The following is a 23,813-nucleotide window of genomic DNA, read 5'->3' as shown; positions in this document are numbered from 1 at the left end:
AAATACAATAAAAATACCTGTTGGCTGTTGCTGAATAGAAGGATGGATGCATTTACCTATATCATTATGTGGCCCTTGTCGGCAGGCGCAGGGGAATGACGGGAAAAATCAGGAAAACGGGAAGCTGCAAGTGCCCTCAACCCGAACGAAAAACAGTTAGCGAAACAATAATGCGAGTCGGTACTTGAGAAAACCGAATAATAAGTGCAGGACCTGAGAAAGAGAAATAGATCGGTAGATGGAGGGTAGCGGGCCATTGTCTATCGATTTTTGCACTTCGAGGGAATTGCACAAGCCGAACAGCAAATAAGAAATGCAATTCATTTTCACACGACACAGAAAGATGAACTGTGGCGAAAATTCAAGGAAGGTCTCCACTTCACAACTTGTTGGTGGGCGTAATTTATGGCACTTAATGATTTGCCTTCCTCCGACCGCCGATCGATAAGTGAATTCCAGACTGCCAGTATTTAAATGCGGCCTAGCCGAGAACTTTCACCCAGAACCCAGTACAACTTCGGGATGGAGTGGCAAATTTATTGCCCAGTCATAAATCTTATGGAGCTGCTCTCGCGATTTTTACGACCTGTGAGACGAGTAAAACCTCGGACTGGGGTAGCAATTGCCTTCGAACTTCGACGACGATTGGCGTCGAGTTGTCTGGTACCGCCAGGAATTTAATAAAACGCTCTCCTTCTACTCGGAAAGGATTCCGCTACCTTTAACAGAAATCTGAGGGCAGCTGGTAGTCTCTGACAAAAGGATTCTGCCTTCGGATCTTCTTATCCTTCCCTCCTCGCCAGCGTTTCTTAATTTTTATTGAATCCCGTTTTTATGACATTCCAGTAAGCAGAGTAAATTTCAATTTTTTATGTATATACGTGCGAGTATTCCCCGACAGCCCCCCTTTTTTGTATCTGGGCAGTAAATTAAGCGTAAAATCGTAAAACCAGGCAAGGTGTGAAATTTTATGCCAGCCTTGATTTATGCCAACATCAGTTCCTGATGCTCCTCCACGAGCACGGGATTAGCACTGATTTAGTGTTCTCGTTCCCAGGGGGACACAGCACATGGGATTGTAATTAAATGTATTTCGAATTTTATAGCTTTACTGCCAGGACCACCGGGCTTTTGTTCGATTTCGGTCAAGGCTGACATGGTTTATGCCTAAAAATATTGAATGCTGAACTCATAAAATCTTAATACTGTACCATAATTATTTTTAATAAAATGTGTGAATGAAATCGCATATAATTCAAATAATTTTGAAGGCATTTTAAATATATTTGCACAAACTTCTTCCAATTTGAAGATAAGTCTTTTCCATTGGAATAACTTCAATGTCGATGGAGACAAAAAACCAAGATCTCGTAATTTTTGACAATACCATCGTCTGCAAAGTTTCTCAATTATACTTATGCCAACCCTCCAACTCCGAGTGTGGTGACAAATATGGGAGCAGACAATTGCCACGCGGTCCTAGGAGGGATAAAAAGTCCTGATGAGACCCATGGGGCACTGAGCATCCACTAACTTGTCATCCACTCCTCAGGTATCTGCCCAAGTGCAGGCCCCTTGAGAAAATGTCTAATTGCGGCAACTTAAACTCCAAATAAGCACTTAATTTACCAGGCAAGTGCACCAAGTTTCCACTTACGACCGCCATAAATCACAAAAAACGCTTGGGAAAACAGTATGTGTGCACGGGGCACCATATTTGCAACATAAATAGAAGAAGAATCAACGACCCAGGGCAGGGGAGCTACTGTGGAATGAAAAGATGGCAGCGTCCAAGGCGAGAAACGACTCATTGCCAAGTCCCAGACCATATCAAAACCCAGACCCCGAGTCAGACTATCCGCCATTGCTGCGACACAGTGGGTTGAAATGTGGAAAGAACCCTGAAAGCCTAAAAAATATTCTACGAGCTACTAAATTGTTGTACTGTTCCTCCTTAAAAATACAAAACAGTACAGTAGAAATGTTGCTGAATCGTACAATTAATAATAAAAAAGCCATACAGAAATGGTTTGTATTTTTATTGAAATACTTTTTTAAAAAAAATTGAGTTGGGGTCTTGGTTACCTCATACGGTTTTTGGGGATGATTCGTTTGAAAAACAAACAAAATATCTAGATAGATTTTGGTGTGTTTCCGAGGAGCTTTTCTCCCATTTAATTGTTTATCTTTATACCCGTTACTCGTAGAGTAAAAGGGTATACTAGATTCGTCGGAAAGTATGTAACAGGCAGAAGGAAGCGTTTCCGACCCCATAAAGTATATATATTCTTGATCAGGATCACTAGCCGAGTCGATCTAGCCATGTCCGTCTGTCCGTCTGTCCGTCTGTCCGTCTGTCCGTCTGTCCGTCTGTCTGTCCGGATGAACGCTGAGATCTCGGAAACTATGAGAGCTAGGCTATTGAGATTTGGCGTACAGATTCCTGAGCTTCTTACGCAGCGCAAGTTTGTTTCAGTAGACTGCCACGCCCACTCTAACGCCCACAAACCGCCCAAAACTGTAACTCCAACAGTTTTGATGCTAGATAAAAAATTTTAACTGAAATATATTGTTCTCATCAATACCTATCGATTGACCTAAAAAAAGTTTGCCACGCCCACTTAAACGCCCACAAACCGCGAAAACCTGTGACGCCCACAATTTGCATGCTACATAAAAAATTTTAACTGAAATGTATTGGTATCGTCAATACCTATCGATTTATCCAAAAATAAATTTGCCACGCCCACTCTAACGCCCATAACGCTTAAATCGGTCTACCGCCGGTAGGTGGCGCATTTTAATCTCGCTTTGCTGCTTGCATATCTCCATTTAGCTGAGTAACGGGTATCTGATAGTCGAGGTACTCGACTATAGCGTTCTTCCTTGTTATTTTTGAGACCGACCCACTGTGGTCGCAATGCTTACTCCGAAACAGACACCGCCGACTGAAAATGCGACTGAAACGGCGGCGGACAAACAATGAGCGACAGTAGCACTGATTACTCGAGCACTGAATAACAACAGTTGCAGTGCCTCCTTCTACAAAACCCCTCCCGGAGAAGCTGCCTCTGACATTCGAGCCGCGTTTGGCAACGTTTTGGCCAGACTAGTGGGGCGCACAAGGGGTTTGGACAAGGTGCATGTGCCTTGAGAGTGCAACGCTAGAACTTAAGTAAAATAACTCATGTGCAAAAATAGAATGCGAGTGGCAGCCGAGGGGATGAATGCGTCTAGTTGTGCCCATGTGGGATGTGCAATGTGCCCTTGCCAGCAACCTGCAACTTGCAACCAGCAACCTGCAACGTTCGTTGCACTTGGCGGGGCACAGTTTGGAAGTCACCGCGCTGCCTGTTTGCACATTTGCTCAGGCAAAGTGCTTGGCTTACTTATGACGAGGTGGCCCACTTGATGATGGCCGGGTTAAGTCGGGGTTGGGGTCCATCCCCATCCTCCCAGCCAACCGAAAGCCAAAGTGCTTTTGCCTGTTCTAAGGAAGGGATCCGTTCCGAAGCACCTGCAGAGGCCCCAACATGGCCCTGGTATCTCCAGAGTTTGTTTGTTTGTTGTTTTGTTGGAGATTGCTTTCAAATTACTTTGAATCAAAAGCAAATGTCTGAGATTTTTGATTGATTTTGTTTTGCTTCTGCTTTTTATTCCATCCCCAGCTTCTAGCCCTGTGCATTATTCTCCTGCTTTGGATGAAATTGCTCGGAAAGTGCGCAAAGTAGATTCAAGTAATCACAGGCAGGGTCGATTGTTCCCCAGTTGATCCAGGTGTTTGTTACGATAATGGAAACTCAAAGAACAAATCAATGATGAAAAAATAAAGGAAAAATTATTACTCGACCTTTGTCTTTGGGGAAATTATTTTTGTCTGTTTCGGAAAATAATTTTTGCTCAAAAAGGAATAGATTATTAAGATGTTAGTAAGTGGGAGGTTTTTCACATTTTATAATGTTTAAAAAACTACAAAGAGCAAAAGAATAAATTAATTTAAAAATAATTAGCCGTATTTAAATGATAAACGAAATAAAATTTGACCAGTAAGCTGGTACTTTTTGTGATCTAACAATAACCGTCATGGGGTTCTCCTAATTTCTAGTTATTTGTAGGTATTTCCAACCATGAAATCGCTGCAAAGTAAACCAATCCCACTCGAACCAAATTGGCTCCATACCGCTGTTTGTTTTAGTCCCTCCCTGTAATTAGCTGAGCAACTGGGCTTCAATCAAGCAGAAAATTGGAACGTTTCGGTTCTGGCAATTAGAAGCGGTCAAATGCAAAGCACAAATAGTCGCCCAGCAGCAGCTAAAATGTGAGCAAAATATATTCCAACACAAGTTGTAACACAGAAAGTTACCGCTCCGCATGGCAAACAAAGCAAGTGCGGAGCTCAGCGAAAATTCCATCAGCCTGCCGAACTTGTGCCTTTGTTCGAGGTGGATTATTGGTGGTGTCAATTGCCAGTGGCCATTTCATTTCTGTGCTTTTATTTATCCCTCTTTTTTTGGTAATTTACGCCCTCGTCCTGCGATCCCTGGCACCCCCACCATCATCTCCATTCCCACTTTAACGAGCTCAAGTAATTTCAAGTTTCAAGACTCTGGCCGCCTTTGAATGCAAATGCTGACGATGCACTTCCTTTCAGTCGGATGCCGAAACTGCTGAAAGCAGCAGATTGCAAATGGCTCCTACAAGATGCAGACGTATGTACCACCCACACCCCACATATATTGGCTGCCCCATACATATATATCCGATTTGTATTATTTGTCCTGCAAGTTAATTGAATAAAATGGCAAATGGCGGATTCCAAGTGCGAAAATTTCAGCTGCTCTGGCTTTTTATTTTAGAGACATTCCGTTTCATTGACCGACGTGGACCGACGACGACGACAAATTGTCAGCCATATTAATAACATCCAAGAGGTGGAGCAGGGTTCAGTCTTGGGGCATGGCATTCATTGTTCCCCGACCGGCCGGCGAGCGCTCTTTGTTCGCATTTTCAGTGACTTGTAACAGCATTTCAATGGCGGCGACAGCGGCTTGCTTATTACTTGTTACTCGCCGATTGCAGAAGGAACCGCAGCATCCCCATTCCCATCTCCCATTCTCCATCCGAATCCCAATCCACTCCCGATCCCCTGTAATCCGGGGTCCGGCGAAACGAATGCCACATGCTCTGCGGTCAGCAAGTTCTTTGTTCCCTCCAAGTGCGTGCTCGCATACGAGAGTCGCCACTGGCAGTCAAAGTCATCTGTCCACTTCAAGTGACTATTCACAGTGGATCCTAAGCCTAAAGTTTGTGCCCAACTTTTTATACCCGTTACTCGTAGAGTAAAAGGGTATACTAGATTCGTCGGAAAGTATGTAACAGGCAGAAAGAAACCGTTTCCAACCCTATAAAATATATATATTCTTGATCAGGATCATTAGCCGAGTCGATCTAGCCATGTCCGTCTGTCCGGATGAACGCTGAGATCTTGGAAACTATAAGAGCCAGGCTATTGAGATTTGGCGTGCAGATTCCTGAGCTTCTTACGCAGCGCAAGTTTGTTTCAGCAGAGTGCCACGCCCACTCTAACGGCCACAAACCGCCCCAAACTGTGGCTCCTACAGTTTTGATGCTAGAATAAAAATTTTAACGGGTATCTGATAGTCGAGGTACTCGACTATAGCGTTCTTCCTTGTTTTATTATGAAATGAGTAAACAAATTTATTAAAATTTTCCAATGAGCTTTAATCGTGTCATTTTAAAGAAAAATCTTTGAATCGTTTAATCAAGTGAAGTTCTAACTAAACTAAAAATATTTAACGGTGAATACTGTTACTGTGTTACAGTTATTACGTAAAAGTAACGAGTTTACTTTTATACCTTTTAAAAAAGTTGTTCTAATTATTTAAAGGGTTCCTGTAAATATTAATGTATATTATTTTCTTAGCGTTTAAAGGTTATAAAAAAATCAAATTTTCTTCATAATCATTCCATAGTGCGGCTGACCACCGTCTAATTTATGTTTGTCTAATCTCACACTCCACCAGTCCAGTTCCAGCTTTGACCCAATCCGTCCTCAGATATAAAAATCCAGCAACTGCCCGAAAACGAAGGGGCTCATAATTTATGCCCCAATCACTGTCCACTTTTGTTTGCCTCCCCAAGAGGAATTGGGAGTTCAATATTGGTGTGTGATGGTGGCGTGAAGTTGCCTAATTATGAATTAATTTCCTCAGATATTAGCAAAATATTTGAATTTTTGGGAGTTATTTATTACAGCCATTAAGAGTTCTTTCTGGTGCGCTTGGTTTTTTCTTGTCTTGGGCTGCTCAAAGTGTTTTAGCAGAATTCTTCGTTATACGGCTCGTTATTCTCGTATTTTATTTTCACTGAATAAAGACATAAGCGAAGTTATTAATATGTGTCGCCATGAGGCAGCCAAATTAATTCATAGTTCATTGATATTAATATAAATTTATATGGAGAGAGATTGGAATTTTTTTATCTCGAGAGAGGTGTTCGTGCTGAAAGCAATTAATGTGACAGGCTCTCCAATATCATCGGATATTTATTGGAATCTGATGCTGCTCTTCAACCTCTTACCTTTTGCATTTTTAATCACGACCTCTGAATAAGTTATGCGAAATCTTCGAATATATACTGGCATGGGTACATAAGTTTCCAGTCCAAATAAAGTGTATAATATATGGCCTTTGGGCCTTAACTGTATGCGTTGTAAATTACAAAGTCTTAGGCCTATGGCATTTAATGAAAAGAGCAAATCTGCTTTTCGGTTCTCTCCGATATTTTATCAATATGAATTAACATATAAACGGATCTCTGAGATCTTCGGAGCATGTGAAGTCACAGATGACAGGTATTTTAGGGCAAAAGGGTCTATTGTGACGGTACATATGTCAGAAATGTATAGGTTTTGGTAGCCCAAGTGATGAAAGCTGGATAGGCTGCTAATTATACCGACTTGTTTGTGCGCTTTTCTTAATACTTCTATCAACATTTATAATGACTATCCATTCGGAGTTTGACTAACAATAATAAGAACGATTACAGCCAGTTATAAGCTAAACTATTGCTGATTTTCGTTAACAATGGTTAAAATAACCAAGTGTTTTATGTTTGTATGAGAGTTTTATTAGATGCGATTTTATTATTGACTTAAATTTATATTTCTTGTTGTTTCATTAAAAGGTACAAAAGTCATAATTTTGACAGAGGACTGCTAACCTGGAATTCCAATATTCCTTATACGTAAAAAGTTAGGAGCAATTTTCAAAAACTCGAAAGGTCGCGCTACACGATTAGCTCCAGTTTGCTTGGCGAGTTCAGCGTTTCAAATCCGACGACCATAACCAGTTTCGTGCGGCATATATGAAAACCATAATTCACATTGGCCGCAGTCAGCGCCAGCCATTAAAAACTCATCACCAGCCAACTGGAATGAGCTGTGGGGTTGCCTCCCCTCCTCGCCCGATCTGCCATAAAATCCAAGCCCGAGATGGGAGTGTCCAAGACGGGCTCCTCAAACTTTGGCATGCTCGAGTGCACAGTGTGTGTATGTAGGTATATTTGGATGTTTCTTGAGCTGCGCCATTTTCAAGCTCCTAATTCGATTACTAAATAAAACTCCTGGCGGGTTCCAGCACCCGGGTGGACGCCCACAAAATTTACAAAATATTTAAAACCAAACTTCCGCCAACTGATTTCGTATTGCGTTGTCATTGTCATTCAAATGCCATTAATTTGCTGGATAAAAGCGGGCGAGGGTCGCTGGGCTTCAGATCGGTTCAGATCGGATGGGATCGAGGATTCTCGGTATGGTGATGGGCAGGTCACTTCTCACGACGAGATTCATAATTACAGGGAGATCGCTGTAAGGGCCAGAGATGAGGAGCATATCGCTGGGTACGTATCTTCCGATCTCTCTTGCGATCCTTCGGCTGCGGCTTCGTTTTACGTTCTTGGATCTAATTGCAGAACGGGGCGACCTTTTTCTTCTTTTTTTGCCCAGCCCGGCGACTGCAATTAAAATGGAACCACGGGCAAAGCAGCCCATCCCAGAGCATCTAGATGATTTCAGACGAAGCGAACAGCATGCCGGAAAAATCGACTCAAATTACAGAGACTTAGCATCGGATCTCGGGTCGCTACTGGCATTGCTACTGGTACTGGTACTGGCACTGGTGCCACCCTACCCATACTCCAGAAAATCCAGACCGACGAGGGTTTCGGGTTTACGTGGCACAGCACGAACAAATTTGCGTGTCCCAATTGCCAGCTGTCAGCCGCTAGGATTTTTCGCAGTGTACTTTCTGCTAAATTTGAGCGATCCCTTGCTGATTGATCTCGAGTCGCTATCGATGAGTAACTAGTTTGTAGATTGCCGGGACTTCAATTTCCCATCGCTTTGTTTGTTGTCTTTAATTTCATGCGGTCATGGGTTTCTATGGGTATTTAGATTAATGTTACCCTAAACGATACTTAGGCTGTTCGTAATTTTATGTCTACATTGGGGATAAAGACATTCGATCGGGCGATAGCGGCAACACAGGTGGTCCTATTATCTGTCTTATATAAGACGGCATCGATTACAGTTAGACCTCAAAAATGTTCACATTTAAATGTATTAAAGGCTGCTCTAAGAATTCTCCAGAATATCATCTAAGATTTGGTCCTGGCCAGAGGATCAAACTGTAGTTATTTGGTACATTTTCTTGTTTAGTTCACGATAATTAAATTAAATTTCATCCACCCAGCCAAACTTTTAATAAGGATAACCCGCCATCTACGTGGTCTAAAAAGACCTAAATTATTGGAAGCAACAACTCTTAGTTTCTGCATGACGATAATGCACCGGAATACCACTCGCACTTCGTACTATTTTTCCAAAAACTCGACGAATATCGTAAGTAGATTGAGGAAAGAGACTAATACTCATGTTTCAAGGATTAGAAAAACGTTGGCATAAGCGTATTTTATCGGGAGGGGATTACTTTAAACGGAATGAAATTAATTTAGAAGAACATATAAGGATTTTTAATTTTACAAACAAATTCATCTTACTTTTTGCACACAGTGGAAAATGTCCACATAAATCATTAAAATTCCTTTAACAATACATGCACTTATTTAAAAGTGGAAAATTAAATCCATATAAATACTTAATTAAATGAAAGAAGACATTAGAAGTAACACATAAGCCACAAGACCCAAAGGCATATTTAACTTCAAACAAAGGCTCGCTTCGGTTGACAACTAGATCAAGCTTAAATCAATTACAAAACTTTTGCTTACTAATTACTCATGAATTTGTGAGCAGGCTGACCAGTAAGTAGAAAACCAAACAAAATTCAACTGACCTTAAATCATTTAATCAGCACGAAAGTCCCGGGGCCGTTTGGCATATTTGCAAAACTCAAACTGGGATGACAACTGTTTGCAGATTTTAATCTTTCACAAAAAGTCCACAGTCCGAGGACTCGGCCGGAATATGTACGAATATAGTACGAGTATATGGTATATATATCCATGTCCATGTCCAGTTCGGTGTCCAGAGGAGGGCAACAAAAACTTGCTGTGACACTTGTTAGACGGGCTGACAGCTGCTGGACTTTGGCCGGGAGTCGGGAATCGTGAGTCGGGAATCGAGATCCGGGGGACGAGGATTGGGACCGGGATGCTGGAAGTACAGATGTTGTCGTCATCGTGGCGATTCTCGTTGTCCTTCGAAGGCTCTGCAGCTGCCGAGAACTTGGACCACCGGACAATGCGATGACGACAAGTTTTTCTTGCCCGCCCAACGACTTTGACAGACGCCATAACTTGGGCCGTAGAGCAACGCCTTAACCCAGGGGCAGCTTCCTCCTTGTCGCACCACTACCACTCCCGTTCCCGACATCCCGACATCCCAACATCCCAACATCCCAACATCCCAACATCTCGACATCTCGAGTAATGAGGACAAAGTTTTGCATTCGTAATGCGGACTGCGGACTGCGAACTGAGACTCAGACTGCACTGAGCTGCAGCGACTTTGGGAGAAATGTTTCGGTGGTGGTCAGGCGTGGTGCAATTTGCAAACTTCATTTATTCACGCCCGGAGCGAAGCGCTAGATGATCCCTTCCTTGTTGTTTGCCTTCCAGTTTCTGGTCAGAAGTTTGACGCTTTCGACAAGGCAGCGGAGCCCAACAACTGAAGAGTCTTCACACTGGGCTTCCCTGTCTGCCCCTTCTGTCCGTTTCGAATTGTTGGGCTCGGCTTGAAAGTCAGCGATTTGTCACTCGGCCGTTTAACCAATTTTATCCAAAAACTTCGAGGTAAAATTTATGAAAATTTAATGGGCTACATAGGGTTTCTGCCCGAAAACCATAAACTTTTTCATAATATTTTTTTTTTATATTTCGAATAATATTTTAAGCTTACATTGTTAGTACCTGTTTGCTTAGTAACATAAAAACAACATATCAAGACCACTTTTTCGAAAACTCCAAGAAAGTACCCATCCAGTGAACATAATAACAGGATCATCGGAAAATTACAGTGTAAGTGTTGAATGATAGTGTATATTTAAACAAAGGAATAGAAAAAAAAATACAATTTAATATTTAAAAATGCTTCAAAGGTTATCGTTCTTGAGTTATCGTGATCACCGACTTCCAACTCGTTCTTTTTAGAAAAAGGTACGTCAAGGTAAACGACCTGAAGAACATAATTTTCAAAGACTAAATTATGGTTCCGATCAAATTGAATTTTTGGGAGTATAATCTAGTCTACTTTAACTAATTAAAATAGACATAACAGTATAAATAATTATTCGAAAACCTTATGTAACTTCTTAAGAAAATATTAGATAGTATTAAAACATGATACATTTAATTATCAATCCGTTAGTCTAGAGCAACTTTAAAATTGCCATTAAATAAAATAGTTTATGAGGTTTATTTGTTTTCACAAACGATTTAAAAAAAATTTCACACAAAAAACCGACACACCAACAAGTTAACAATATTGTACGTCCATGGTTTTATCTTAGCCCATATTGATTTTGTACATTTATAAAAAATACAATCTACCATTTATGTTTTAGGTCTGAGCAAGAACACTAAAAATGATTCACACACTTTAAGCAATTGTCGTTTCACCTCTTACATATTTTAGCTCAACTTATTTCAATTGTGGCACTCAATTTTAAACGACAAACACCCTGAGAAATACGGTCTGCCGGAGAGACTCTCAACTAGTTCAACGCATTTTAAATTTATTTAAATTGAATTAAATGGCTGCAATTTGCGCGGCATCGCCAATAGGAGTAAGCGAGCGAAACAACCTTTAACGAGCTCGTCCCCACATCACGTTGATAATAATGATAATAATGCGATAAATTACGCCCAGCACATGAACAAACAACTTCTGCAGTCGCCACACTCAATTGGTTGTATCCGCCCAAGAGCGACTAAATGGAAATATGGCGACAGTCACCGCGGTCTTCGTATTCCATCTTTGTGAGCATTTTCCTGCACCTACGATTCATTCTCCAGCTCCCGCAACTCGACAAGTTTTATTAGTTTGAATAAATGAGCAATTCCGATTTGGATATGAAGGCGCAGGAAATATTACAAATAAACGGGTCTTGTAGCAAGTATTAACGGACTCAAGAGCAGAAGAGAGCATTACTTTTTATACTGTAATAAGCTCAGTATTCATTTTTGATAAGCATACAAGATGTTTTATTTGTGGGTGTTTCGTGAAATTCAATTCACTTTCACCCATGGTAAATATAACATGTAGTGTAGCAAAAAAACAATCACAAAAATTGGGCAGGGTGAACTTTGCGTCTAATTCTAAAACGAGTCTCCGACTTGCGGTCTTCCAAGTATCCAATTGTCTAATGGCTGTAATGTTTTTAGTCTTCTTCTGTTCATACGTCTCAATATTCATAAAGAAATGCAAAGTATTTGGACCAAATATTTATTTATTTATATAATGATAACAAGTAATTATAAACTAAATGCTAACAATGGGGATGAGTGGACCAAATATTATATTCGGTATTTGATTATTATTAAAATAATAAAAGGTAGGCTCGGCAGTCAACGTAGTGAGGAAGCGCTCCAGGAGAGTGCGCGACGGCGACTACTATATATCAAATAAAAACCGCTCTTATCGGGGTAAGGGTTCGTGCCATTAGCACCTTCTGGTTCTGATATTAAATTTGGTGACAAAAAATGCTTTTAAGTTTGACTAAATACACTTTTCTATATCGAGCCATATGAGTCCCAAGACCCTAAAACCAAAAACGGATTCATACAAACCCACAAACAAAGGGACAAACATTTTAATTATGAAAAGTCCCCCAAAAACTTGTTTTTGGAATAACTTTTGAACGGAGCATTCGATTTTCACAATTGAGGTGTCATTTTCAAATTGAAACCTTAAATTTTGTTTGTCGATTTGCCATTTTTGTTCTACGAACCTGGAACATTTTTGTCGTATTTTACGATTGAGTTGAAAAACATTTGTTCTACAACTTTTTGAAAAAACCGCTAGTTCACCGGGAAAAAAGCTAGAAATGGCTAAGAAACAAAGGGTGACAGCTCCTAAACGCCGTATGCTAAATCATGTTTTAAATGTCAATGGAAAGATAACATTAGGATCTAAGCACTTTACTTTTAGATAGTTGATCTTACTAAAATGTCTGCTAAATAAAAGCTAAATTATTATAAGAGCTAGGCTGTTGAGATTTGGCGTGCAGATTCCTGAGCTTCTTACGCAGCGCAAGTTTGTTTCAGCAGAGTGCCACGCTCTAACGCCCACAAGCCTCCCAAAGCTGTGGCTCGTACAGTTTTGATGCTAGAATAAAAATTTTAACTGAAATGTATTGTTCTCATCAATACCTATCGATTGACCTAAAAATAGTTTGCAACGCCCACTCTAACGACCATAACGCTTAAATCTGTCTACCGCCGGTAGGTGACGCATTTTAATCATGCTTTGCTGCTTGCATATCTCCATTTAGCTGAGTAACGGGTATCTGATAGTCGAGGTACTCGACTATAGCGTTCTTCCTTGTTTTTTTTTAAACTAGACAGTCGATTTTGAAAACTCCATCAGAACTTGTAAGAATTTAAGAAGTTTAGAAATTATTGAGCGTCTAAAACTAAAACTCAGTTCAGAGCAAATAACCCTTCAGGTCTATTCGAATGCGCTGAAAACTATGCAACCCCGATTTGTGGAAGATTAAATCTATTTTAGTAAAAGAGAACACAGTTTGGATTTGAAATAACAATAAATAACACTGTTAACAATGTTTTGGGGTTTTGAAATGTAACCACAAAAATCACGTGCGGAAAATACACATCGAAATAAGCCTATGCTCATTTAGGTTTCTTTGCTTAGATTTTCTGTGGGTCATTTTTTTGTTAGTTTGATATATTTCGCGAATCCTCAACATGTGACATCTTCTAATATTGGTACAATTCATAAAACAATTTACAATGGTATTTAAATTTGTATGGATATGAGCAGAATATTGTACTTCAATTTAAAGCCCATTTTGTCCACCAAAACATTAAACGACAATCAGGAGTGCCTTAGAAATCGCTTAATGCTCAGTTACCGAATATTTAATTCATTTGGTTTCATTAAGTTTATTTTCGATTTATCGATTATGTGAAACTATCGATATGAGCCATAAACGCGCAGAATTGTTTAAAGGTTGCGTTTACACTGGGGCTTAGATGTTTATCGACATGACTTCTGGTCATGGTATAGAGGTATAATAATATGAAAATGAATACTAGGAAATTTTTGAAGAAACAAACTTCTGACAAACTTATCAGTAATTTTTTATATTTTATGAACGTGTCAATATAAACAACGAAAGAAAGCTCAAACAAATGAAATTTAAAAGTATTCAGTTTTTATATACCCCAGGAACCAGGTGTTCAAGTGGTTCAAAATTTGTACCAATCGATTCAAGTAATTTAAAGTTGGAATCACTAGATTTCCTTAACTAACTAAATATATTTTACATAATTTCCATGAAGAAACTTAAACTTTAAAATGGACGGCATCAGCGAGTTAAAGTGCTCAGCAATGAAAAATCCATTTCCTAATCGCTGAATGTCGGCCGCAAAATTGTCTGGCGATCTGTCTGGCGGCGGTCTGTGAAACAGTTAAATTTCCTATTGTGTGGGCGCTCAATGAGCTTTTATGAAAGTAAGGAAGAGCGGTATAAAAACAGGCTGGCAAAAACAATTGCATCCTTTGTATTGATTATGATTGCGTTAGCCTGTCCTGCTGTCCCTCTTGCGCCGTCTAGCCATCCCGCTCATTCACATTCCGGTGGCCTTACTTACTTTTCCTTTATGGCGAAATAAGTTCAATGACACAAAAATAATACAGAATAACAATAAGATATTATATCTTTGGCTCATTGTTCGCCCAGGCTGACAAACACGCCCCGTCTACGAGAGGGATGGCAGTACTGGAAGGCTGCTCGGAACTGAACTGAACCGAGCCATTATTTGCATCTTTCACTTTTCAACTCTTTGGGGGTTCGTCCTATGAATAGACTATATGGAATGTGGGGCAGCTCTCTCTTTCCCTCTCTCCCACTCTCTGTGTGTATATCCCTCTCGTTTGACCGCACAAAATCGATGACAGGCCTTCGTCCCACTACCACCTTTATTGTTCCCAGTGCCCTGGCATCAAGTTCAGAGCCCAAAAACTAATGCCATTTTATTGTTCTGCTGGCGACAGACAGACCATCCTAACTATTCCGATTCCGATTCCTGCCCGAGCGACCGACTTTCACTTTTACCCAGCCGGAGCAGAATGGGGAACGAAGAATGGAGGCCCCGACAATCAAGGCGGGGAGTGACTGACTGACTGACTGAATGAACGAATGAATGAATGCGGTACTCATCAACACGTTGGCAATTTCAATGGCCAGAACTTCGCGCTTATCACCATCATGCAATCAGGATACACACACGTATACAGACCCAGAGAACCAGGGCCTTTTGTCTCCCAGTGGCAGGATTTCAAAAGCTAGACGCCGAGCAGAACAACCTGTTGCCAAATATCCATACACTCGTATCAACATACCCATACACATGCGAAAACGACCTGAACTTCGCCGGGAATGCAATTTTCAACAACGTCATCATCATCACCATCACCATCTGTAGCAACAACAGGGCCTTTGCCTTCCCATAGCCACAACGCATATAATACATTCAACAAACAATTGAAATTTCGTATACAATTGCGAATTGAATGAGGAAATGAATGTGTAAAATGAATAAGTCTGAATAGGGTCTGTGTCTGTTTCTCTGTCTGTGTGAGTGAGTGTGAGTGCCTCTCTCTCGCACACTAGCCCCCTCTCGCTTGCTCGCCTGCCAACGAGTGTGGGTACGTCTACAAGTGTCGAGACGGGTCGTATACGTAATATACGTTTTTCTGCACTTGTTTTTGTTCTCGGCCGGGTGAGTGTTTGCAGATTTTTATTTTTTCGCCACTTTCTTTTTCGGGCGTTGTTAAACGGATAAACTCGTAAAACAGTTGCCGGCAAAGTTGCGAGAGCAAAGCATTTAGGGAACATACAGATCCGAGTTTAGAGTCAACACGGCGGCAGAGTCGGAAGGAGAGAGGACGAGTTTCGCAGAGTGCGGCAGGGAGTGGCCCAAAGTTTGGCCAACAAAACGGATGCAATATGGTTCATATCAGTGGAAGGCTATCGATGTCCTCGAGGAACTTTTGATTGGGGTCGCTGAAGGGCAGGAAAAGATTTTTACTATTATGTGCTGCAAACAAAATGCAAATGATTAACATGAAGAGGAGGCCAATAATTGGAAGCTTCTATATTACCCCCATATAAGAATGGATGTTTTACTAGTTCGAAAAACTCGGTTTGTAAAATATTTTATGTTATACTTTTGTACAAATGCTATTATTATTATCCATTTAGTCAACCTAAGTAGCGAATATGCTTTGGGCTTATAACATAAGGATGGGTTCTTAGTTTCCACCTATTCTGTGCTGTAATAGATACAACTTACCACTGACACAGTATGGGGAATACAACATCAGCGCCCGGAATGAGATGAAAATATATTTCCCAGTCTTGAGTAAAAATTACAGATATTAATAGATACATTCTGTGATGAACAGATAAAACTAACCACTGACACAGTATGGGGAATACCACATCAGAGCCCAGAATGAGAGCCCAGTCTCGAGAAGAAATTCCAGATATTAATGGGTACTGTGCTGGCTATGGAAATAGTTTTAGCCAGAGTCTTGAGCGGGACCTTGTCCACATGGTCCCAATAGGCTTACTCGGATTCGCCCAACTTGTTTGCTCGCCAATTCTTCCCTTTGTTGTTGCTGATGGCGCTGCTCCTCTGGTTGCCATTTTGCCATTGTCCGCTCCCGAAGTTGTTGCTGCGTTTGTTTCTTTTATTATGTACGAATGTTTGCCCGTTTGTTTGTGCAGTGCGCTCCCGCCCATTGTGTTTTTCTGCTTTATTTCCCAGTGGTGTGTGTGCGAGAGAGTATTTTTATTTTATTTGTGTTTTTTGTGTGTGAACAATTAAAACTCTTTGCAATGACCTTGACTTTGTTTTTGAATGGCTCATGGCTCTGCTGCGAGTGTTTGTGAGTGAGCTTCCTTTTCATTCACACGCGCCCAGCACGCTCGAACGTCAAACATAAAACATAAAACACAAATAGCAGCAACAAAGCCGTCTGAGTGTCTACTCGTCGCTCATTCTGGACCCGAATCTGAATCCGAATCCGAATCGGAGTCTGGGTCTGGGTCTAAGTCTGGGTTTGGTCTGGTTCGGTTTTCGGTTTTCGGTCCTATGATTTCGGGTACCGGCTTTTCCGTCCCGGTAGCAAAGGCTTTCCGAAGAGAGCAACAGTCTTCCCATCAAAAGAATCGATGCCTGCCGAAAGTACTCGAAATCGCACAAGAATAACAAACGGGCAGGGCAAGTACATTGATAATGAACGGAGAATGTGTTTTTATTCTTCTGCAGTTCTATTGCCATTACACAATAGACCCCGTAGAATCAACAACGACTTTGACTTGTTCCTCTTCTTTGGCCAACTTTTTGCGGTTAAGATTTGCGTTCTGGTTTCGGTTTTCGATGCTGCTTTGTTGTAGGTCAGTTACTGGGGCAGGTTTCGCATTGTTTGCCGGTCTTGCCTTTATTATTATGCCTGTTACCCTGTGTTTTCGCTTCATTGTCAAATGATTTGCAATTGGCCATAAATTCATCAGGCAGCCGGGCCCACATATCGGCTTTGTTTGCCTTACACATTTTTAATGGGTTAGTAGCTCGCTTCAAGTGTTCGATGACTTTGCAGGAAACGAGGCGAAGATGCTTAAGGAATTTCACAAGAGGGATTTGGGCCTGCTCACAGGGAAGAGTATAGTTTATAATTCACTTTGCATCTTACTTATTCAGGAATTCTAATTTTACGTTGTAAGATGTTTCTGTTTTATAAATCAAGTTGCATATGTCTAATACCCTTTGACAGAAACCCATTTTCCTTCAAGGTCTATTAAACAAAGTAAGCATTGATAAGCCTTACACATTTGTTTGGAGCACTTTACAACTATTTTCAGTTCTTTGCTGTATGGTAATTTAAGTTTTGACATTTTCAAGACTCTTTAGTATATGTGGCCAAGTGTTAGCAAAGGGAAACTAAGTATTTTTGTGGATCACTTCCACGTGCATTGCTTGGCAGTGAGTAGTGCTAGCCAGCTGGGAACTGGAATCCAATCACTTTGCGCCGCTGAAAGTCGAACAAAACAAAACCGAGATTTACTCATGGGCAGGCCAAAAAGTGAATACCAGAGCCAGCTAAAAACGCATTAATCGGGGAAGGGTAAATTAAAAGGGGCCACAGTGGGCGGGTGGAGAACCGAATACAGAGAACCGAGAACAGGCCCCTAAGACAATGCCGGAGGACGGACCAGCTCGTGTGGTGGATACGTGAGCGGATGCCAAACCGCATCAAAGTTCTGAGTTCTGAGCTACCGACTGCAAGGCCCACTTCCAGTCGCCGACTGCAGTGCACTTGCTTAATACATTTTTCCACCTGCCGACTGCCTGCCTACACAATTATTCGTCAGCTACCTTGGCGAACCCATTAGGTTAATAAGAAGCGCTGCACAAGACGCAGGGAGACTGCAGCGATAGATAGACAGATATATATGCATATATATTTTATGTATAGCTGGGCCCCAAAAAAGAGGAGACCCAGCAAAAACTATGCGCGTGAGACGCGCTCCAACGGCGAAAACGCCGCAAACACTAAGGCCCTAGGTCCCAGGATCCCAAGGATCCCTGGACTGGGTGGGCAGACCCCATATCGGCCATGTTTAAAGCTCGAAATTTACACGAAACATTCCTCCAGAGTTTGGGAGCTGCGCGGAAAAGCGGCAACAGCGCTTGCCATAAACGCAAGACGACATTTTTATGGCAGCGCCGGGCGCAGCGCGGATCGATGGAGCGCCGGAGCGAGATGGCACTAGCGCCGCACCGTTCGCTCGGCCCGCTGATTGGCGCAGCGCTCTGCGCAAAATCCAACCCAGCCAGCGCTCCGGCACACAGACACTCGCACAGGCGGGCGGGCGCGCTTATTTGATTTATTAGCAGGGCCGCGCAGCTATGCTCGTCCCGCTCTCGCACAGGCAGTCCGCCCTGGAAATGCCGACGCACACACGCGAGCGGCGAGCACACAGACGCGGCCGAGACCAGTTTTTCCAGCCACCCTGTCTGGCGGACCGCACTTACCGCCTGCTCGAGCGGCCAGCGGCAGACCGTCTCTCATTCGACTCTCGCATTCGCCGTCGTCAGCACACGCGCACGCAACACGCAACACGCAGCGCACGGCAGCAACAGCAGCAGCACGGCAGCAACTCCAGGCCAGCAGCAACTCGGCGCTCGTTGCCTCGATTTCGGTTTCGTCTCGTACCAGGTCGCATCGTATCGTATCGTTTCGCATCGCATCGGTTCGTGTGCCTCGTCACCAGAGCAGCAGAAACCAAGCGTATTGTAGCCAGGGAAAAGCAGCGTAGAACGCACCTCGAACAGGTTTAGCCGTCGTCCGGAGAAACAGAAAGGTGCTCAATTCCGCCCAGTGTGGAGGTATTTTTTCGGTGTTCCCGCTCATAAGAATCGTACCGCAAAATAAAACCAAACCCAACAAAATAAATAACACAACCACTCTCTGAGGCACTTTCGCGTCGGGTTTTAACAACAATTTGCAAGTGTTTTGCCGCCTCCTGTTTGTTCGCAAATACCTGTGACTGTGGCAAAAAGCAACTCGAGCTGTTTAGCTAAGCACCCAAAGAGAGCCGAAATTTTTATACGCGAAGTAATCGAAAAATACGAATTTGTTATGCAATTCTAAGCGAGAGCAGCCGCAAACTATAGCCAAGATAAAAATCACAAGTGCAACATGGTTTCCCACAAAATGTTCAAAGTGTCTAACTAAGGAGTAGCCCAATCAACCACAGAGTAACTGCAGCAAAGCGAGAACCGAGCGGATCCAAGGAGCCCCACTAGACCCTCTTCAGCCCACTGAAAACTGGAAGCAGGAGCAGCAGCAGTCCGCGCAAGATGCTGACCATGGAATCGGATATGAAGGGCAGCCTGCTGCACGCCACCATGCCGCCGCACCACACCAGTGCCGCGCTGCACGGCCATGCGGCATCGCCCTACTCGGCGCTGGCCCCGCTGATGAACCTGGGCCAGTCGCACCTGACCCACTCGCAGCTGAGCCACCACAACCACCACCACCACCACATGAGCGCCCACATCGCGGCCAGCCAGAGCCCCAACCCGCTCAGCTCGCTGCAGTCCTCGATGGCGAACACCCTCAACGGCAGCCAGGTGGGTCAGCAGCAGCAGCAGCAGCAGCAGAGCTCCCCGCTGCACAGCTCCAGCGAACTGAGTCCCACCCAGAGCAGCATTGGCAGCCACCACATGACCTCGCCCGTCAGCCACCAGCAGCACACGCAGCAGCAGCAGCAGCAGCAGCACTCCCAGCAGCAGCACCTGGCCGCCGGGTCCGCCCTGAGCAGCCTCACGGGCGGCTCCAGCAACAATAACAACAACAGCGCCACGGCCAACAAGAACCAGCAGCACGCGGACCGCGTGAAGCGGCCCATGAACGCGTTCATGGTGTGGTCCCGGGGCCAGCGGCGGAAGATGGCCTCGGACAACCCGAAGATGCACAACTCGGAGATCTCGAAGCGCCTGGGCGCCCAGTGGAAGGACCTCTCGGAGTCGGAGAAGCGGCCCTTCATCGACGAGGCCAAGCGGCTGCGGGCCGTGCACATGAAGGAGCATCCGGACTACAAGTACCGGCCGCGCCGCAAGACCAAAACGCTGACCAAGACCAAGGAGAAGTACCCGATGGGCGGACTGATGCCCGGTCAGGCGGTGGGCGGCGGGGCGCCGGGCGAGCCGGTGACGCCCACGCGGGTGCAGGGTCAGCCGGGCCAGAATCAGTCGCTTAACGGCAGCGGAGGCAGTGCGGCAGCGGCGGCGGCGGCGGCGGCAGCGGCCGCGCAGCAGGCGCGCCAGGATATGTACCAGATGAACGCGCCCAACGGATACATGCCCAACGGCTACATGATGCACGCGGATCCGGCCGGAGCGGCCGCCTACCAGACCTCCTACATGGGCCAGCACTATGCGGCGCAGCGGTACGACATGGGCCACATGTACAACAACGGGTACGCGATGTACCAGACGGTGTCGGGCGGCCAGACCTCGCCGTACGGCAGCAGTCTGCAGCAGCCGGGATCGCCGTCGCCTTACGGCGGCAGCAGTCTGCAGCAGCAGCCGGGCAGCCCGGCTCCCTACGGCGGAGGAGGCGGCGGCGGCCAGGTCTCCTGCCAGAGCCACAGCCCCAGCGACTCGAGCATCAAGTCCGAGCCCGTGTCGCCCAGCCCCAGTGCCATAGCGCTCAACAACAACAACAACATCAACAACAACCACATCATGAAGCGGGAGTACAGCTCGGCGGCAGCGGCGGCGGCGGCAGCAGCAGCGGCAGCAGCCGCCGGCGGAGGGGAGCTGAATCACCTGATGAACATGTACCATCTGCCGGACGAGCAGCGCCACCTGCTGCACTACCAGACTGACTCGCCCGACCTGCAGCAGCAGCACCAGGCGATGCAACAGCAGCAGCAGCAGCAGCACCTCCCGCAGCAACACCTCCCGCAGCAGCACCAGCAGATCCCGCAGCAACACCAGACGATGCAGCAGCAGCAGCAGCAGCACCACCTGCAGCACCAGCAATCGCTGCGGACAATGGCGCCGCTGGCACACATGTGAGAAATGGCCAGCGCCTATGGAGCAGCAGGCTCCAGTGTGAGCGTGTCGCCCCCACTGCCGCCGTACATGCCGACGGCCCCGCAGCAGCAGCAGCAACAGCAGCAACAACAGCAGCAGCTGCTCAACGGACGGCCAAGTCCGACGGCATCGGGGTCGTCGGGCGGCCGCTCCTCGGCGCATTCCAGTGGCCACAACGCCGCGCATTCACCCGCCTTGGCAGCCGCCTACCAGCTGACCCCCACCGCTGCCGCCCCCTCCGCCACCGCTGCTGCTGCTGCGGCGGCGACCGCGGCGGCTGTTGCTGCTGCCGCCGCCGCAGGCAGCTCCTTCGCCGCCTCGGCCAGCATGCTGGACATGCAGCAGCAACATCTCGAGGAGCAGCAGCAGCACCACCAACTGCACTACCAGCAGCAGCAGCAACAGCACTACCAGCAGCAGCAGCAACATCTCCCGCAGCAGCAGCAGCAGCAGCACCAGCTGTACCATCACTACCATCCTGGCCACGAGGCAGCGGTGGCCGCCAGTGCTGGCCTCTTGGATATATCCACATTGTAAATTATTGAAAATATTAACTAAAGCCCTAGGATACGCACACCCCCAACCAAACCCACACCCCAACCACACACAGAGACAATTTTAGCCTTAGTTCTTAAGCAGGTTTAATTCGAATTGCAGAGTAACACACACGCATACATAAATAAATGAATAGGGTTAATGTTTAGTCATTTAAATGAAGCATACGCACTGTTGTACCACAATGGGAAGATGACAACTCACTTGCATTCCACACTGTTCGCTTCGATTTCCTTTATTTTCCGCTCGCTGCATAGCTAAAACAATTGTGTGATACAAATAAATTGTTGCCAAGTACTGGGACAACAAGTCGTTTGATTTAGCATTTCATTTTCACCCACTTTTGCTGTACAAAACATTCTCAGACATTAAATGTGCGTTCGACAGGGGAAGCAGCCGAGGCGCAGAGGCGAAGACAGTTTAATAGGAGTAAAGACAATTGATGCGATGAAAACATTTCAGAGGAGCAGAGGAAAATGTCAAAAACATTCTATTTTATAAATTCTCTTACGCATTAAGTAATTATAATTATTATCTATTATATAAACAATTTAATTATTAATTATGCTTACAAATACAAGACAAGACAACCATAATTAATTGTAATAAAGCGAAAAACAAAATTATTATTATTATTAAATCATAAATCGAAAGGAAGACAGCATCTACTGCATAATACAAACACAACCAGAAAAATGTTAGTAAACCTAAAGCAAATTTAGTAAAAACAAAACCAAGAAGCGTGCAAAACGTGATTGTGAAACGCGGAGCAAGGCAGAGAAAACAAACAAATTCAACAAAATCATTGCCAAGCACCTGGAAATAATAAAAACAAAATCGACAAAAACCCACAAAAAAACAAATAAAAGAAAAATCTTTACAAAAATTTAAAATTTTTATTTTTACTTTTTACCGTCGGCTAAACTGGGAAAAGCGATGCAAGCTTTTGATCCGTGAATTTTGCATAGCGACTCGATATGCAGGTTTTTAGTGTGTGAAGATGCTTCACATTCCAGTTTGTTTTTATGGCTCCGCTTATTGTTAAGTGGGATGCGTAATTCCTAAGACAAAGGCGATTAGAGTAGTAAAACTCAAATGAAATTCACGCATTGTCAACATAAATAAAGTGTTAGTGGAAGTCATTAAAAACCTTGACAAATTAGAACAAAACGTGAAATCAGATTCCCATAAAATGTTGTACATATATTTGATATTACTAACTCCAGCTACAGCTATTATCTGGGGACTTCACGTCTATCGCATGCTGTAATCTGGCATTTCAATATTTATTTAAGTGCATTTTGTCAATGATTAACTGCAATTTTCGTGACCGGAAGGCGAAGCTTTGTAGCCGACACCGTCCGATCTAATTCCACTGATCGTGCATCAAGGTTGAATCACTATTATTTGGAATTTTGATAATATGCACGCCGATATATATATGATTTTTCTGAGCCGCTCACCAGGGACCCAGATTGTCCAATCACTCGACCGACGGTGAATGGGCCTACAAACCCCATAATATCCACTTAATATGGCTAATTTATGCTGGCCAGACCATCACATCTGGCCCACGCGCTAGCCAACATTTCAAAAAGCTCATAAAAATTATGATATGTATTATTAATGAAAATTGCAAATTCAGAGCGACAGGGCTCGAAAAACAAACATCGCCGAACAGCAAATTCGGCTACAAAACAATTTATTTATTATGTGCAAACGTTATACACTGTTTACTACATTTTTTGTGTCATTCAAAAGCTGCTGATTATTATAATTTCAGTAAATGCTTCGGCTTAAAATGAAAGCTGCCGCGGAATTTCAATTAATATATTTTCGATTTTCACCACCTTTCCTCTGCT

At 43.9% G+C, this 23,813-nt stretch overlaps 1 protein-coding gene and 1 long non-coding RNA gene across 2 annotated transcripts; both read left to right on the top strand.

Annotated features, from left to right (window-relative positions):
- Window positions 1-4,317: 4,317 nt before the first annotated feature.
- Window positions 4,318-4,833, top strand: LOC139352462 (uncharacterized). Its single transcript, XR_011603669.1, has 2 exons — window positions 4,318-4,585; window positions 4,652-4,833. It is a non-coding gene; the product is annotated as an uncharacterized lncRNA (long non-coding RNA).
- A 14,022-nt stretch (window positions 4,834-18,855) lies between these two features.
- Window positions 18,856-22,844, top strand: SoxN (SRY-box transcription factor soxNeuro). Its single transcript, XM_036822275.3, is given in 1 exon segment — window positions 18,856-22,844. A coding segment is annotated over 1 exon segment (2,280 nt). The 5' UTR covers window positions 18,856-19,653; the 3' UTR covers window positions 21,934-22,844.
- The last annotated feature ends 969 nt before the right edge of the window (window positions 22,845-23,813 follow it).

Source organism: Drosophila suzukii, chromosome 2L, assembly GCF_043229965.1.
Source record: "Drosophila suzukii chromosome 2L, CBGP_Dsuzu_IsoJpt1.0, whole genome shotgun sequence".
In the NCBI taxonomy this organism is placed as follows: Eukaryota; Metazoa; Arthropoda; class Insecta; order Diptera; family Drosophilidae; genus Drosophila; species Drosophila suzukii.
The sequence above is the reverse complement of the archived record's forward strand: the minus strand, read 5'-3'. Positions and strand labels throughout refer to the sequence as shown.